This window comes from Dendropsophus ebraccatus, chromosome 12 (assembly GCF_027789765.1).
Source record: "Dendropsophus ebraccatus isolate aDenEbr1 chromosome 12, aDenEbr1.pat, whole genome shotgun sequence".
NCBI classification, from domain to species: domain Eukaryota; kingdom Metazoa; phylum Chordata; class Amphibia; order Anura; family Hylidae; genus Dendropsophus; species Dendropsophus ebraccatus.
The window spans coordinates 62,826,406-62,844,646 of record NC_091465.1 but is presented as its reverse complement, the minus strand read 5'-3'; the positions used below and the strand labels follow the sequence as shown (position 1 = coordinate 62,844,646).

At 41.6% G+C, this 18,241-nt stretch overlaps 1 protein-coding gene across 6 annotated transcripts in view; it reads left to right on the top strand.

Moving 5' to 3' along the window:
* The window catches only part of LOC138770156 (transcriptional enhancer factor TEF-1-like), an 87,312-nt gene that overhangs the window by 58,495 nt on the left and 10,576 nt on the right, over positions 1–18,241 (top strand). For 4 of the 6 annotated variants that reach the window (XM_069949118.1, XM_069949122.1, XM_069949119.1 and 1 more), the window contains 3 exons: positions 13,037–13,101; positions 15,368–15,430; positions 16,723–16,734. In XM_069949118.1, coding sequence (XP_069805219.1) covers positions 13,037–13,101; positions 15,368–15,430; positions 16,723–16,734 — 140 coding nt within the window. The remainder of the gene's footprint in view (positions 1–13,036; positions 13,102–15,367; positions 15,431–16,722; positions 16,735–18,241) is intronic. The other 2 variants (XM_069949121.1, XM_069949123.1) reach the window with 1 other exon arrangement.

The following is an 18,241-nucleotide window of genomic DNA, read 5'->3' as shown; positions in this document are numbered from 1 at the left end:
GGACAATTTTACAGGACGTGTGAATGCAGCCTTACAGTGTTCTTAATGGAGAGAAGAGGGGTAAGTCGCTGGCAAAGAACCTTGGTGGCAGCTTATTTAAGCCATCACTTTATGATTGGGGGCCAGAATGTGGGTCCCTGAATCTTTAAAATGAAGGGGCCCCACTGCCTTAGTTTAGCACTAAAGTCCCTTCACTGTCTTTTCCTGCACAGTGGGTGGCCAGAGAAGTGTCAAATGAATAGGGCTGTGCTACAGCACCTTGCACAGTTGGTGGCTGGGTACACCATTGTGTCATCACTAAAGGAGCACTGTGGCCCCTTCATTCTTAAAACTAGTGGAGGTCCCAGAGGTCAGACCCCCACAGTTCATTGTGATGGCATATCCTAGTGATATACCACCACCCTATCAGTTGGAAATGAACCTTTAAGTGATGGGAGTTGAATAATTGACTCCTGGATGTTCTGTGGCCAGAAGGTGTCATATGAAGAGTATGTGACCAGGCATTTTATATGGCTACTATAATGTATAGGATATGATTGACAACATCTGGAACAAACCCTAATATTAAAATATTTATCATAGCTTTCAATAAAAAAATGGGTTAGAAAAAAAAAAAGCCTCAAACTGGTGCCCGACACTTAATTTTTCATCAATGCTCTCAAATTTTCATTTAAAATGCAGGCGTCACAATTTTAACAATTTTACACCAAAGTCTATACAAACGCGGTTGATACATTCCCCCAGGTCTAAATTTGAAAGTCATAATATCTATTTTAAAATGTATTGTTTTTTTAGGCAAAATAAGAATTTAGTTAAAAATTTACAATTGGCAAAAATCCCAATTTTCCTAGTGTTAGTGATCCATGACTGCTAATAGGGGACGCTGTGCATTTTGACCCTTTATCATCTCTGCCACTTACAACTCTTTTAACATTGCCTGTGGGGAAACCTTGTAGTGCCATTTCACGTCCTGCTTGGAGTCACAAGACTGGATTAGGGCATGTGACCAAGATGGGATCTCTTATTCATCTCTACATTGATTATTGTTCTATAATTCCCTTCCACAACTGGCTTACGTGCCAGGAATTCTAGCCTCATCAGCCACATTTGCTCAGAGTTGCAGAATTGCTTTGGAGTGAGGAACATGTGTCTTCCAGATGGGACTGTTCTGTAAAACTACATGTGGAATACAATAAGATTGATGGGGACAGGAGGGAAAACTGTAAGTGGAGAATGCTGGTCTAGTACACGGCTCTTTAAAACCTTTTCTGTTAGTGAATATGGCTAAAAACAAACAAACAAAAAAAATGAATACAAAGAGTAGATGTTAAAAGAATAAAATAAAATAGATCATAATTTATTTATAAAATACAATACTTGCCATGTAAGTAGTGGGTGTACTGAAGACAGCAAGTGAATGGTCGCCTGAAGAATACTTTGATTGATCATGTGACTGTTCACCCCCGATAAATGGGCCAAGTCGAGGATCCTTTTAATGACAACAGACTAAGGGCCCTATTCCACAGTAACGATAATCGGCCGGATTGGCCCGATTCGGCCGATTATCGCTCGGTGAAATAGAGAGAACGATCAGCCGATCGTTTCATCGGCTGATCGTTCATTTAGGGCCAGACCTAAAATCATCGTTCCCCCACGGGTGACCGACGATTTGACAAGCAGCAGCATCATACATTACCTGTCCAGGCTTCTTCTCCGCGCTGTCTTCATCCCCTGGTCCCGCGCGCTCTATCTTCAGAATGGCCAGTCAGCTGATGGAGAAGAAGCCTGGACAGGTAACGTATGATGCTGCAAGGACATTGTTGAGCGCGGGCTGCAAGGACAACGTTACCGGATCGCCGCTCGTTTACATCGTTGATTGGGCCCTCCTCGGCCCGTGGAATAGGACCCTAAGGGTACTATTACACGGAACGATAATTGGCCGAATCGGCCCGATTATCGCTCCGTGTAATAAATACAACAATCAGCCGATGACAACGATCATCGGTTGATCGTTGATAAAGGTTTGAACCTATAATTGTCGGGCACCGACCGCGCATCACTACGTGTAATAGCTGTGCGCGGCTGGGGGCTGACGATATACACTACCTGTCCAGGCTGCAGGGCTCCTCTTGCAGTCTTCTTCTTCCCACGCGCTCCAGCTTCAGCTGACAGGCCGCTCAGCCAATCACAGGCCGGGACCGCTGCGGCCAGTGATTGGCCCGCAAGAGGAGCCCTGCAGCCTGGACAGGTAATGTATAAAGTTTAGCAAGGGCTGCAAGGATATTGGTAACTATGTCCATGCAGCCCTTGTTAAACGATAATCGGGCCGTGTAATAGCACCCTATTAGATCCTATTAGATGAAGTGATTTTTAATAGTCGCAAACAAGATTGTTAACCTGAGATCGTTCACCATATTACAAACAACGATGGTTTACTCCATCTGATCCATCTGATCCAAGCAAAAGAATGAACTGATCATTGCTGTTTGTTTTTCGATATGTTGAAAAACAAACAACCAAGATAGCAGCGATTTTGCTGCCGTCACTCTGGAAAAGGAGTGGCGACAGCAGACCACCACTGCTGCGCGGACGATCTAGCTATTACCCGGGCAGCACCCCCAACCCCCCTCCCCGGCTCTCACCTGCTCACAGCGAGCAGGAAACTAGGCGCTTGTTTGCTCCGCAATATCGCCCCGTGTAATAGGACCTTTAGTTCGTCTAAACCTTTTAGTCAAACTTACTATGGTCCTGAATAGCAATGTGGTCCAGAGCATATACCTGTAAAATAAGGTGACCCTAGTGGTTTTATGCTACACCATGCACTTTTTGCATTGAAGTCTTTCCTTTAGTTAATATTTTCCCTGGGTGCCTCGGCTCTACCTTCCTAATGTTCCTGCGTGCCTGTTAAATAAACTCCAGGCCGGTCGCACCCTCACCTCTCTATGCAGTTTTCTGTTTAGTTTTCATTATCTGTTTAATCCCCCCCCCCCTTCTCTTTTTTTTTTTCTTCTATTTTTCCTTCCCCTCTCCTCTCGCTCCGGTCACATGTCAACAGAGAATATTCCAGACACACCCTGAAGCTGGCAGGTGCTGCCTTCTAACTGTTAAGCCCATGAATGCACAAGTAGTGGCCTTTGACCCCCAAAGCAGCTGTCATGCCTTGCTGTAGTTTCCTTTTAACACCAAGGCATGCCTATTTCCTTGAATTTCAGTCTTTCTTTTGCGCTACTTTCTCCCCACCCCCATAACCACCCCCTCCTCCCAACAACTGTCTTCTCTCCCAACTGGGACCAGCAGCACATGAACTTCTTCCATAAACTTTTTTCCGCTAAGGATGATTCAGCAATAGCTTAATCCTGGCTTCTCTGAGACGGTTACAATAGCTGTAACGATAGCTCCCCCCCCCCCCCATATTGTTATATGAAGTTTCAGACGAATCTCATCCCTATAATACAGACGTGTTTTGTAAGGTGACCTGCAAACTAAAAAGGTCAAGTTCAAAGCCGTCTCCTCTCGGGGGTGTGCTTTGCACTACACCACTTTACTGTAATGGAATGTCAAGTGTCTTATGCAACGGGAAGCTTGCTCATGATGAAATTTGGGGTTGAGTCTAGTGACCTACATAAACTCATCTGTTCTCTAGCCTACGATAATTAAAGGGGTTGTTTACCGTAGGCCGCTTCCACCCATACAACATAGGGTAAACTGGCTGTCCTGCTTTGAATACATAATATACAGGTATGTCCATACCGGCGTAGGGAATTTACAAACACAGACGTGATACTAATTCACTACTTGGGTGTGGATGTTCCTGTGCAGGTTTTATCCTATGGACAGAGGAATGCTCTGGTCAATGGAATACCATGACTTACAATGGCTGGGTTACATTATTTTCCCCTTCAATCCCTCCAAACCTAACCACAAATACATCACTCTAATGATGGCTTCATCATAACCTACCTTCCCCTAGTACTTTGTGTGACAAGAGGGAAGAATCAGGCATTTCCAATATCTATATGTAGACTCCAGAACTGCCCACAGTGAAACAGGTGGAACTCTCCATCTGTGCATTTTGTGCAAATCATGGTAATTTTATTTATTTATTTTTAATTTTTATATTCTGAAGGTCTAAAATGGTAAAGCAGCTAATAATTCTGCCATTTTTGCTGGTGGACCTTAGCCCAGTGATCACTTAATCTGTCTGCCTCCCGTCTGTCCCCTAACTTCAGACATTGGGCATTTTGAAATTCAGCTGGCTTATTCTTTTGTTCTGGGTGAGATAAACCACTGCCAATGGTGTCTTGCAGCAGCTTTCTCCACATGTTAAATGTGCTGGTGTATAGGAAGAGATGGCCAAATATCCAGGTTATCCAGGATTAAAAAAATGTTGATTCTATATTCCAAAAACAGTGCCACACCTGTCCTCAGGCTGTGTGTGGTATTACAACTCCTCGTCATGTTCTTCAATAGAACTACACACAAACTGAGGACAGAAGCAGTGCAGTTTCTGTAAGAAAGCAGCATTTTTTTCTGATCCTAGATAACCTGTTTACCATTGCCTCGCTCACCATGGCCATATTGTCAGATTATGGCTGTGTAGTGTTTTCTTAAAGGTTTTATCCATGATTAGTTTGTTTACCCCCCCTTCTATTTACCTATTAACCAGTATTGCAGCTCGGCTTCATTGAAGTAATGAGCGATCCGCTGCAATGCTAGACTTCCCATGGGTATGAGTGCCAAAAAAAAAACACTTTTATATATATATATATATATATATATATATATATATATATATATATATATCTTGGAAATCCCTTTAAGAAAACAATGGACATAAACACGGTCTTTCACTTCTGTCCTTGGCTTTGTTCTTCCTCCTTCTGGAACTTGTGAGTAATAGGAGCTGCAATGTGTCTTGCCTTAGAACGAGTTAAAAGAACATTGCACACAATTATAGAGGGAGATATGAATCATGCGGATGATTGTTTTAATACTCTGGAGGGAGGACCAGGTTACCTAGTCAGACTTGATGTGTGTGTGCGTGTGAAAACACGCCCGGATAACTGTAATACTGCAAGTTCAACTGTGCCACTCCGCATGGATTTAGAAGTTATAATGTGCTTAGCAGGAAACACAAATCTGCTCTTTCTCCCAGTGGCCCAACCGGATCAACTCTCTCTTTTGCTTGTCTGTAAAAATACTGAACAGGTGTCTTTGCCAGGGCCACCTGTCTCCATTTTGATGGACATTGGGCCTTGGGAAGCTGTATACTGACATTTGCTTCAGGCACAGTAAACCTATTGAAAGAAAGAAGGCAGTCTCTTCACCAAAACCTGTTCTACCCCATGAGTAACAGAACAGCTATATGTCCACGGTCTATTAACTACTGTTCGTAAGTCTTAACCCCTTGCAAGTCTGAACTTGAAGAGCTGAGTCACATTTACGCTTAGAATCTTTAAAAATCCAGTAAATCCTTGCATTCAAGTGCTGGTTATTTTTTATTTTTTTAAGCAAATTTAACTTTTTTTTTTTTTTCTTTTTTTTAATTGTGTTCCTGAAGATCTTAGAATAATTAAGGTCCTATACAAAATATTAGGGTAGTCCAATGATAAAAAAAAAGGATTGGTAATGCTATATGGTATTTAGAAGAGGTAGGTGAAAAAAATTTTGTTACTTTTAGTTTGTAGAGATGCCCATTGTGTTGTAATTCTAAATATGTATAAGAATGGTGCCGGCAATGTCATCGGCTGATCGTTGTCTTTATCACACCGAGTAATGATCTGCTGAATTGACCTAATTTGGCAGATTGTCGCTCCGTGTAATAGGGCCCTTAGGCACAAGACCCAGTGTGATCAGGAACTTCTTATAGATTTGATATGTCAGCAGTTGAAAAGACAGTAATGCTATAAGGCCCTATTTGATAGAAGTATAGAGCCACACAAACAATCCAATAATCATTTGTGCAGCCCTGTGCACACAATATTCGAGCCATGTAATGCTGCGTTTACACATTATTCGCGATTATTGTGCGAATTTGCACGATAACGATCGAAATCGAACGATAATCGGACATATAAACGCAGCGAACGATCAAACGACGAGCGAGAAATCGTTCATTTTGATCTTTTGATCGTTTGCAGATCGTTCAGTGTAAACAGTCGTTCAGCGATTTAACGATCGCATTTGAACGATAATCGTACGTGTAAACGCTGCGAACGATCAAGCGAGAAATCGTTCATTTTGACCTTTCAACATGTTCTCAAATCGTCGTTGATCGTTCGCAAAAAATTCACAGATCGTTCCGTGTAAACAGTCTTTCAACGATTTCACCTATGTGTGAGATAGGCTTAAGCGATCGCAAAACAATTTTTCTGTACCATGTATCGTTCCATCTAAACGCTGATCATTATAAAAAAAAATCGTTACTTCGAAATCGTTAATCGTACGGTCGGGCGAATTATCGCTCCGTGTAAACTCAGCATAATAGGCTCCTTTTAAACAAGGGGCAATCTACTTGGTCAGGGCTTGCATAACTAATTAACATGACTAATGGTCCTTTTACACGGAACGATTATCGTTTGTTTTTGCACAATAACGATCGCATTTGAGCGATAATCGTTCCGTGTAAACGCTGCGAACGATCAAGCGACGAGCGAGAAATCGTTCATTTTGATCTTTTAACATGTTCTCAAATCGTTGTTGATCGTTCGCAAAAAATTCACAGATCGTTCCGTGTAAACAGTCTTTCAGCGATTTCACCTATGTGTGAGATAGGCTTAAGCGATCGCAAAAGATTTTTCTGTACGATGTATCGTTCCATCTAAACGCTGATAATTATAAAAAAAAAAATCGTTACTTTGAAATCGTTAATCGTATAGTCGGGCGAATTATCGCTCCGTGTAAACCCAGCATAATGGGCTCCTTTTAAACAAGTGCCAATCTACTTGGTCAGGGCTTGCATAACTAACATGACTAAGGGTGCATTTACACAGACAGATTTATCTGACAGATTTTTGAAGCCAAAGCCAGGAACAGACTATAAACAGGGAACAGGTCATAAAGGAAAGACTGAGATTTCTCCTCTTTTCAAATCCATTTCTGGCCTTGGCTTCCAAAATCTGTCATATAAATCTCTCTGTGTAAACGCCCAATTACACTCTTGAGGCCCTTAAGCAATTACCGGCGGTATTTGGCTGATTATTGGCCATTATGGCTGATAATTGATTAGCGTAAAAAAGGGCAATGCCGATCGGCCCGTGTAATTTAATTGGACTTTAATTTCAACAGCAAGTTTATTACGAGTGACTGAACACTAGCTAATAACATACAAATAATCTACTAATACAAAGAAATGGGTCCAAGATAAGCTGGAGAACCCTTCTTCTCCTTGGTTTTATAGTTTTTATGCCTTTTTTATTGTTCCATAAAAATAGAAATGAGTAACAAAGTAACAAAGAGTAACAAAGAGTTATAAAGAATATCCAGGTGGCAATAGAACCAAAAAAGTCTAGGTTTCCAGTTCTGCTGATGCTGCATTTGCAGTGGTTATACGAAATAAGTGCAGGAAATCCCTCCAAGTGGCCTGATCATCAGACGGAGCACATTTAGTTACAGTGGGTTTGCTTCCAAGACTTTCAGTACTGAGTGACTCATATCTTGGGGGGTTAAGAAGTCAGTCGTATTCAGTTCTGAGTTGCTGTTTTTGTCTAAAGCCCAGGGTTTGTGCCGAGTTTCTGGGGATTTGGCTTTGTGTTGCTGTGAGCCCTGCCATGGCTATATTTGGTCACTGATGTGCTGTGACTTGTTCCTTTCAGGGGGATGTGTTTTCCCCCACGGCTGTGCTGCAGCACCAGACAGGGTGGGGGCGTGAAGCAGATGTTAGGACATGGCCAAATGGTGGCTTTATGTGGCAACGGGCAGCTGTGACAATATTGGCTCTAAACTTTCCAACCTGTTACATGCACAAATCTTTAAACTAAGGACAAATAAGCCCTTGTTATCTTACTAATCTGTCCTTGTATGTATTCTAGTGGCTACCGTAAAGTCTGCACTTGCAATGTGTCATGGTTTTCGGTTGGTCTAATAAACTAGATTTAACTCCAGAAGGAAAGTGAAGAGAAGTTCTTGGTCTCAAACCTGGGTTTCTGAACAAATCACAGATTACTTATGTAATCTGCAGCTGAATGTTCAGTGACCTACTTTATAATTATAATATTACTCTGCGATACCATATGCCTTCATTAAAGTGCTTGGGAATTTTGTGCTCTCAATCTAGTAAAATGTGACTGTCATACAGTACGTGAGCAGTCTGGGATCGAAAAAAACCCCAGATCTGCTTTGTTCTCTTTCCAAATGGCGCTACACCTCTCCACAGGCTTTGCCGGGTATGGCAGAGCGGTAGACAGGAGTGCTTCTGTATTTTGTGGTGTCAGTCCATTACAATAGCTATTCCTTCCAAAATGTGAACCAGGTCAAAACGCATTTGACAATCTCAATGTAGGTTTACCAAAAGCTATTACCGCTTGATACAAACTCTGTAGCAGGCACTTAAATATTAGGGGGTATGTACATGATGATGACAGGAGCTCAGAAACTGTTTAAATCTTCATGCTACTGTGCTGACGTACTGTGTCAGTACAGTAGAGCAAACATTTAAACAGTTTCTGAGCTCCCAGCATTATCATTCATTAAGATGAACTCTGAACTCCGTTCGGTAGCACATTGTTCATGTTTATGGACTGCACACAGACCATGTGACTGCCCCCTTACATTGTACAATGCATATCTTTTTAAGAGGTCATTGGGTCTCCTTGTGTACGTGGGAGAATTGGTCAATGTGTGCTGTATCACTTTCCTAGTGATTGCTTTATATAGTTAGAAGACCACTTAAAGAGGATGTACCACCAGATACATCCTCTTTAAGCTGAACCCACGGATCGAACAGCGCTGTCACGGGGAACCCAGTGCCGCTTTCGTTTTTCAGACCGCGGCCCGATTCCCGTGCACGGCGCCCGTTCTATGCACCGGAACCGGACGGTGCTCAAGCACTGGAGATAGGCCCCCAATGGTAGGGAATTCCCTCCCCTGTATGACGCAGCTCCGTTAGAATGTATGGAGCCCCATCATACAGGGGAGGGAATTCTCTTCCATTGGGGGCGGCCCAGCCGGCCTACCCTGCAGTGCTTGAGCATTGGCAGGTTCCGGTGCATAGAATGGCGCACCGGCTTCCCCGTGATGGCGCCGTTCGATCCGTGGGTTCAGCTTAGAGGATGTACCTGGTGGTACATCCTCTTTAAGGGCTCCATAAACACTACAGACGTCAGCTGAACGTGTTTGATTTCATCAGGATAGGCCTCCTATCTCGTGTGTATAGAGGTCTCCTGACTCTCCTCTGACAGAGGATGTTGAATTTGAACACCTGGAGATAAGCTGTTTGCACAGGAGCCTGGCAGCGGCCTACTCCTGCCTCTGCATTACAATGACATGCATACCTGGCCAAACTGAGTGTGTCTGGAGGTAAGCTGTAAAGCCGCTCAGCTATTGCTCCTGGCCCCCTATACACATGGACGCTTGGCTGAGCCCACATGCGTTTTAAATGTGCAGAGGAAAGTAAGATCCGTCCCCTGCAGGAACAAAGGATTGGGCATGTTCAAACCCGACATACCTGAGCATGTCCCAGACATCCCAATACACATTAGAAAGCAGGCTGATTCTGTCATTTTCAGCCAATTTTTATCTAATGTCTATACAAACCTTTACCATAAAGAATACCTGGGTTTTCTTAAGGTTTCCATACACTTTCAATAGCTGTCAATTTTCCTGTCTCCCAGCCTATGGGTCCTATAACACTAAAAGATTATTGTGTGAAAAAATTTATATTGTTTGAATTTAGGCATTAATCTTTCCATGTGTATGCCGAAAATGATGAAACAACCAGCAAAAATTAGTTTGTATTGTGTTTGTGTTGATGGCATCTTTTGAGCTCACCATAAAATCATTGTTAATCGCTTACAAATCTTTCGATGTATGTGCACATCGTTCGTTATTAAGATCATTCCTGTACTTATTCTATTATAATCGTAACTAAGGACTATCTTTCCGTGTAATACGGTGAGCAATTCTCAGGTCGTTCGCAGAGGGATCATTTGCTATTGTTTATCGTGAATTGGAGAAAAGGAAAAATCACTTTGTCTAATAGGACCCTAACGTCTATGTGTTCTCAGTAGAGAGAGAAGAGGGATATACTACTGTCGGATAGCTCTGGCTGCGGGTTATATCTCTAAAAATAAAAGGGTTGACGTTTAACATGCCCGATCCTTCTCTTCCCCATTATCATCTCTGGAGAAAGAGTCAGGAGGTCTCCATAAACCTTAGACAGTTGTCTGAACCTGCCAAAATTGGTGAGTTCGGGCAACTTTTTTTTTTTTTCCAAACAATCACAGTTTATACTGATCGTATATGATCAATGATATCCAGGGAAGGATAAACAATTTTTTTTGGAATGTTCAGAGAGTCCTCTCTGAAAATTGTTTCCCAAATGATCAGCTAAAATGACTTTGTTCAGCTGACTTTTGACAAAAGTGTACAGGGAACTTTATTGTACTAGATTCTATGTTTCTAACTTTTCTCCAATGTAATAGAGAAACAAGATTTTTCTCTCTTAAAAATACAACACCATGTACTAGATGAGTTTTTATATAGTAACTGAAGCTACCTCATGTTCTATAGCTATGGTCCGAGCTTGTGGTGATTGTCACCAAGGCTGGACATAGGTTTGAGTAGAAGGTTGGTGATTAGAGATGAGCGAACCTGGAGCATGCTCTAGTCCATCCGAACCCGAACGTTCGGCATTTGATTAGCGGTGGCTGCTGAACTTGGATAAAGCCCTAAGGCTATGTGGAAATCATGGATATAGTCATTGGCTGTATCCATGTTTTCCAGACAACCTTAGAGCTTTATCCAACTTCAGCAGCCACCGCTAATCAAATACCGAACGATCGGGTTCAGATGGACTCGAACCCAAACCCGGTTCGCTCATCTCTATTGGTGATCACTAACAAAATTCTGTTAGATTTTCTGCTCATCCTTTGGATAACCTGTGTACAACGGGTTACACCAAATAACATCCATACTCTGCCTTGGTTGAACTTGGTTGAATACAACCCTTCCCTTGGTTGAACTTGATGGACATGTCCCTTTTTTATTTATTTTTTTTAAGTGTCATAACAGGGTAATATGACGTTCGCATCATTTAAAGTCCTACAATGTTAGACACTCAATAAACCACCAAGGCCTCTGTAGCTATTGAGTGAAAGTAAGATTTAGTTTTCAGCTTAATCCGCCATCTCGGTTTTAATAGACTCGTCTTTACCTGTATGTAACCCAACACTTTGGGTCATTTATTTACTGTTGTGTACAATTAACTGCTGTCAGAGCTGACATTGTGGTGCTTTCAGTAAGGCACCCCAGGTGCAGCCGCCTCCACCCGTATTGCCTACAGCCAGGAGCAAGCAGTCTCCTCCCTGCCACCTAACAAAAGATGAAGATGACCCAGGGACCCTTATCTTTGCCCCAAGGCTTGGGAGGGAAGGTGTTTTCAAAACACGCCACCTTGCTGACCCAACAATAGATGGTTTCCATAGGGCAGTAAGTGGCTGCCGCATTAACTTTACTCCGAAGAAACCTATTTTTCTCCATTTGTTAAGTGCTCTTCAGCAGTTTCTTAAGATCTGGTTTACCACTTTTTACCCACAACCTTTCTCTGATGTAAAAATAAAAAATAATTAAAAAATTGTCTTGTATAATTGTCTTCCATAGTCTGCTATAAAACATTTGCCCAGGTTTACGGAAACTCTCTAATTCTTTGGGCCCTATTACGTGGTGTGAACAGGCTGATATTGCCTGTATAATAGGGTCCTCGATCAGTGATGGCAGCAAATTGCCGCCCAAAAGATTTAGTTTTGTGCTCAAGTCTTAAAATAAGCTCTGTAAATAAATGTTTATCTATGTTTACAGAGAGACTCTGATGGCGGCTTTGGCCGTCAGTATATGTGTATGGGGGCCTCCAATGTCTCCACTGACAGATGATGTCAGAGGAGAATAGTGGTCAGGCATGATGGCTTATTCCTCCAAGAACAAAGGGGTTAGGGCAGTGAAAATCCAACACCAGAACAGTGTGGTGGCGTATTATCGTCCTATAGAGGACAGGAGAGATAACTGTTTTGGCTGACAGATATTGAAGGTGTATAGGCACCTTAAGAATGCATCATATTTATTAAATTCTCTTAGTAAATTTGCTACAATGCATGCTTATCTGGCCAAAAATTCCAAATCTTGATGAGAGTCAACAAGACAGAAACAACTGTATGGAATAAATGATTCAATATTTTATATACCTGAGCTAGAAACCAGCTGTTTTGGATGCATGGTAAGCCACACATTGTAAATGAGAAATAGCTCCTGGCAGGCAATGGAGTACTTCACAATGTATTAATGGAGAGCTTTTTCATTCCTTTCATACCACTTCACCATAATTGTATTTGATATCCTGTCCGGGGCTTCCCAAACTCTACTCCATACAACTATGGTTTACATATCTTGCGCCCATTAGAGGTGACAAGCCTGAAAAGCCCTACGGCAGTCCAGCTCAAAGGGTTGAAGGGCAGGTTAGGGCCCTTCTCCTCTCGGACTGCATCTTCGGGCATTTTCAATAAGAGAAAAACAGCTGTATGGAATCTAATGGTGCACAGTCAACCAGACAAATGCTTTAAGGGAAAGACAATATATAGCAAAGGCTTATACATATATTTATATATTGCTTTTAAATAGAAATCATTAGCTCATGTTTTTATCTATAATCAGACACCCATGTATTATGTTTTATTAGATGTTCTACTGACATGTATTAATTTTATATTTTTGTGTTTTTATAATATTTCTATATATACTAGTTGTGGTTTTTCTTTTGTATTATGGCTTCATTTATTTCTGTAACAAATTTTTACCTTTGTCCCCCCCCCCCCTTCTCTGTTCGTAGGACGAAATGAATTAATAGCCAGATATATAAAACTACGGACAGGAAAGACGCGCACAAGAAAACAGGTAAGGAGAGAGGATTGGATATGCATAAGATACCATAAGGTACTATAAGATACATCCTCTTTAATATGACCCACGGATAGAACGGCGCCGTCACGGGGAAGCCTTTTTCAACTGCGGCCTGGTTCCCGTGTATGGGGCCGTTCTATCCACGGGTACCAGGTCGGGGCGGAAGCACTGGAGGCAAGCCGGCCCTCCCCTTCCCTTCTCTCTATGAAGCCGCTCCATTGATTCTAAAGGAGCAGCGTCATAGAGGTAAGGGAATTCCTTTCCACTGGGGGCGGGCCGGCCCGCCTCCAGTGCTTCAGCCCCGGCCGGTACCCGTGGATAGAACAGCAGCACCGGCTTCCCCGTGGTGGCGCCGTTCTATCTGTGGGTCATATTAAAGAGGATGTACCTGATGGATGTACCTGAAGTGCTTTCCCCAACAATCGTAGGAGTTGTTCCAATGGACTGCGGCACCGGCTTCCCCGTGGTGGCGCCGTTCTATCTGTGGGTCATATTAAAGAGGATGTACCTGATGGATGTACCTGAAGTGCTTTCCCCAACAATCGTAGGAGTTGTTCCAATGGACTGCGGCACCGGCTTCCCCGTGGTGGCGCCGTTCTATCTGTGGGTCATATTAAAGAGGATGTACCTGATGGATGTACCTGAAGTGCTTTCCCCAACAATCGTAGGAGTTGTTCCAAAACGAACGAAACCCAAGCATGCTTGAGTCCAATCGTTTGGCATGGACTTCCTAGGGCAGCTTCTCACTTCTTCAGCCATTGGTATTAATAACGAACGATCGGACTCAAGCCTGCCTTTGTCAACACTTTTCCCGTACGTTTTGATAGGACAAATAGAAGTTTTGGCCTAGCCTTGCCATTTTAATGACCTACATGTAATATCATGTACAGAGACATGTGGCTAACCATTACTTTCCCCAGTGAGATCCGTGGACTGGCTTGGGTTATGAAAGTTGGGGGTGTGACAATCAGCTTATTTCTAGACTGCCGCCTTCTTTAGTCTTTGAAGAAACAACCACTTTATCTGAATAAAGCATCAGTTCACCTATATCCCACTCCTCCAAGAAGTTCTAATGTCTATGACCATCTTCAGTGTCGGTAGATGATTTTCTAGTTGTTGTATAACAAGTCCCGCCAGTTCCAGCCACAAGGCAGTTAACCTACTTTACAAGTTAAAGGGACCCATACACGTTAGATTTAAGCTGAAAAAAATGGATGATTTCAACCTCAATGATCATTTGTTGGGAGAAATTCAAGAAATGATCATTGTGGCTAACTGATTGCAGATTGTTATCCCTGAAAAAGACAAAGGCTGTTTGTGTTTGAAGTTTTTGGCCATTAGTTGTCATTGATCACGTATGGCCAGTTTAAACAACTACAAAGGCTGGTAGAACATGGGCATACTGGGACTTGTCATTCTACATGCACAGATTGCTAGGAAATTCTACATTATTTTCTTTTTACACTTTTCCATCAGCACAATAGTGCCAAGAGCAGCATTGGTAGGATAGTCGGTCCTGAATGTACTCTGTGGGAAGTAGTCCTTATTGATAGGTGTGAATCATAGCAGGTGCTCTCTGTGAGTAATATATCAACATGGATGGCATGGAATGTATTTTTACTTTAACTTTATGACCAGATCATTATCCAGTTCAATGCCTTTTTTATTAGTATTGAGCTGATCAAGCTCATACAATGATTTGGCATTATTGCCTAATAGGAAGTCAACAGATCTACAGATAGCAAAGTTATGTTCGGCCGTAATATCCAGCCTATCAAGAATAACCTGTATATGACGGAACTAAAATTAACACTGTACATCTCTCTGACAAGTGGCTTATGTCTGTACACAATCAACAAGTCACCTAAAACTACCACTACTACTCATTGTAAATCCGCTCTTACATCGCCACCTAATGGACAGAAACGGATATGCACATTCCAAACCTGCTGTAAATGACTTGGCGTTTGCTGTGACTCAATATGACTCAACGTGACTGCAACCTGTTTTTTGTATAGATTGTGTTTAAGTTTTGTGTGTGTGTATATATAATATATATAATAATTTTTTTTGCTATTATATCTTAATATGCCTACTTAAAGACAATACTTGTATTCCTATATATTTCATAGTCACATCAACATATGAATAAAATACTTTAGGACCATTGAATGTACAGTTTCCTGTAATAAGATGTTTGTTAAGGTTATAATATCCTTTAAATCACCCCTTAATGTAACATTATCTCCTTTTGATTCAGGTGTCCAGTCACATACAAGTCCTAGCACGGAGGAAGTCACGGGAAATCCAGTCCAAGCTCAAGGTAAGTAAGACACCCGCTCCTCATATCTGCTGGCTTTGGCATCTCTGCTTCTGCCCGCTTAATGGCACTAAGGCTGGCTTCCTGACTTGCTGCATTAAACAAGAGTTGGCTTATGCTCCAGACAGGGAACATGCATGAAACTTCTTGCCATTTGGCAGGAATGGATCAAGTGGTCTTTTTTTTAACAGAAGTCGTATTATACATTTGGATTTCACTGAGATTCCTTAAAGAATGTCTACGGTAGAAATCATCAGTTACATATATTGAGATGTGTAGGGAGAATCATACTAAGACTGCGAAAGAATAAGAGAAACCCCAGGATTTTAGTTACACATTCCTTTATAACCATACTGTGATCTCTACCCGTCCGGCAGGATTTAGCTTCCGTCAGTAACTAGGCCTTATGTGTAGGCTTTAGATAAAGCTTCATCACCAAAATCAATACATAAGAGTAGGAAGCGGTGGGTTAACCTGCAGAGATACAAATGACGAAAAACTACATGTTGACTTGGTATCCTCTTGGATGCGTAGTATAATTTATGGTCTTGTCACAGTTTTCACCAATGTCTTGATATGGTGGTCTTGCTAGGTCACCTTAGTATAAGCTGAATTTAAAAGCGGAAAAGTTAGATATTCAAAACAAAGATCTTTACCTAAAATCTTGAAGGAATCTCCTATTTATTTGATCTATATAGCTCAGAACAGTGTTCCCCAACCTATGGCTCTCCAGCTGTTGCAGAACTAAAATCCCCATCATGTCTTAACAGACGAAGTCCAACGACTGTCAGTAAGGGCTCTGATGTGAGAACCCTGACTTGCTTTGCTTGGCATTGTCCTGAATCCATCATCTTCATTTAGCATCACGCCTACTTTATTTGCAGCACACTCATATATTAACACTGTGTTTTGGCTGTGTAAATGTCCAATATTGCGATCAATCCATAACATTCATAACATCTACTCCATCTGCATTTCCACCTCCTTTCCAATAAGTGAAAAAAAAATAAAAATAAATCTCTTTCCTTCCACCCCTAACCACCTCATAGCTGCCTGATCTCTCCCTACATGACCATGCATTCTCAACAATTGTAATCCATCCAGTTGTTCATTGAATCACATGTATTATTGTTTGATTCACCTTTCCTCCCTCTTCCTACTGTTTCTCTTTCTTTGTATATCCCTTCCCTTTGCCCCCTCCTCCATTCCATCCAATGCCACTTGTCCCCTCATCCCTCCTTGTGGATTGCAACTTTCCTGTTCTCCGCTCTGGATGACAATCTCTTTGCGTCCAGGCTATGAACATGGTAAGTTGGTGTTTTGAAATATATTAACCTCTTAATCTACCCCGTTTATTTAGCCAATGTTGGGAAACTTGTCTTGTGTATTGGTCCTATGGGGGGGGGGGGGGGTGAAAGTGTAGGTTTTGACTCTTTGGTTGTATATTTGAGTGAATGCTATGTTTGTAGGCTTTTACTAAATATGAAGATGTCATTAGCTTTTTTCCTACCATATCTCGCACTTTCCATAGGTGAATGAGGCATGTGCTCTTAAAAGAGTAGACTATGAAGTTATGCAACCAAATAACCTCTTTAGGTGACTTTAAGAAAACTCATGGATAGTCTGACAAATTTCTAAAAAAAAATCTATTACCTGTTTTCTTAAGCCAATGATAACTAGTTTTTTTTTTATGGGGAAGTGGCAACTGTCCCCATATAATGTTTTTTAAATTAATCAGAAAAGGAAATTATACAATTATGCAGATTTGTATGAGCTTCTCTACCTCTTGCATCGTGTGTCTACCATTTTTATGAACACCTAGTAAGAACAGCAGTGACAAGTTTTGGATTAATAGTAAAGCCATATACTTTATATGTTCATTCCACCCGACACATCATACACCTGCATGCTTGTCACTGAATAGAGAAAGCCACCGCCAACACATTTGGTGGTGGCTTATTTCCCTTAAGAACATAAGTATTGGGCATGTTGAAATCTAACTGTCCAATTTTTCTCAACCTCTCCATCTGCCATTGTGGTGGCTAGTCAGCTAGAGGTATACTTTCTTAATATTAAAGTGTGATCTGAAAGTGACTTCAAGGCTACTAAAGATGCTAAAAGTGAAAGTGTTCCAATAGAAGTATATACGATAGTTTATATGGTCATTTAACTTATTGGGGGAGGGGGGGAGTTTGTCTTCCAAATGGGAAAAATATATATTCTGTGATCACAATACTACTGTTGGTAGGCTTAGCCTAGTTTAGCATAGGCAAATACAGCCACATATGTGTCCCAGCCCAACTGGGGTTCTGATCACTCAGCTGTCAGGTAGGGTCTTGCAAGACAGTAAATAGGTAGTAAATTTCCTACTCTTAACTTCTAAATCTATTTTTAGGGTTTATAAAATGTAATTGTTTGGCTATAGTGTATCTAGAATCCTATCCCTTCTGACTATGGGCTTCAATTATTGCCCATATCTATATTGTGTTCTCAGTTTGGATGGTTTTAGGATGTTTCATGTCAGTTTATCTCTGTTGCGCTTGTGTGTTTTTATGCTTTCCATAATGGGTGCAAAATAAATGGATATTTTGCATTGATGTGCAAGAATAGTCAGTAGATATCTGAAACTTTGGTCAATGTCCTATCGACTGAACTTGCAGGCAGGAAAATATATTTCTCTATCAGGTGGTTTTGTGGGTTTATGTTCTTCTTGTCAACTTGAAAAATATTCGTTCCCCACGCAACTGCCTGAAGGAGACTGTTGCACATGGCCTACTGGATGACGTAAAAGCCTAGATGTTAGGAGAAGTATGA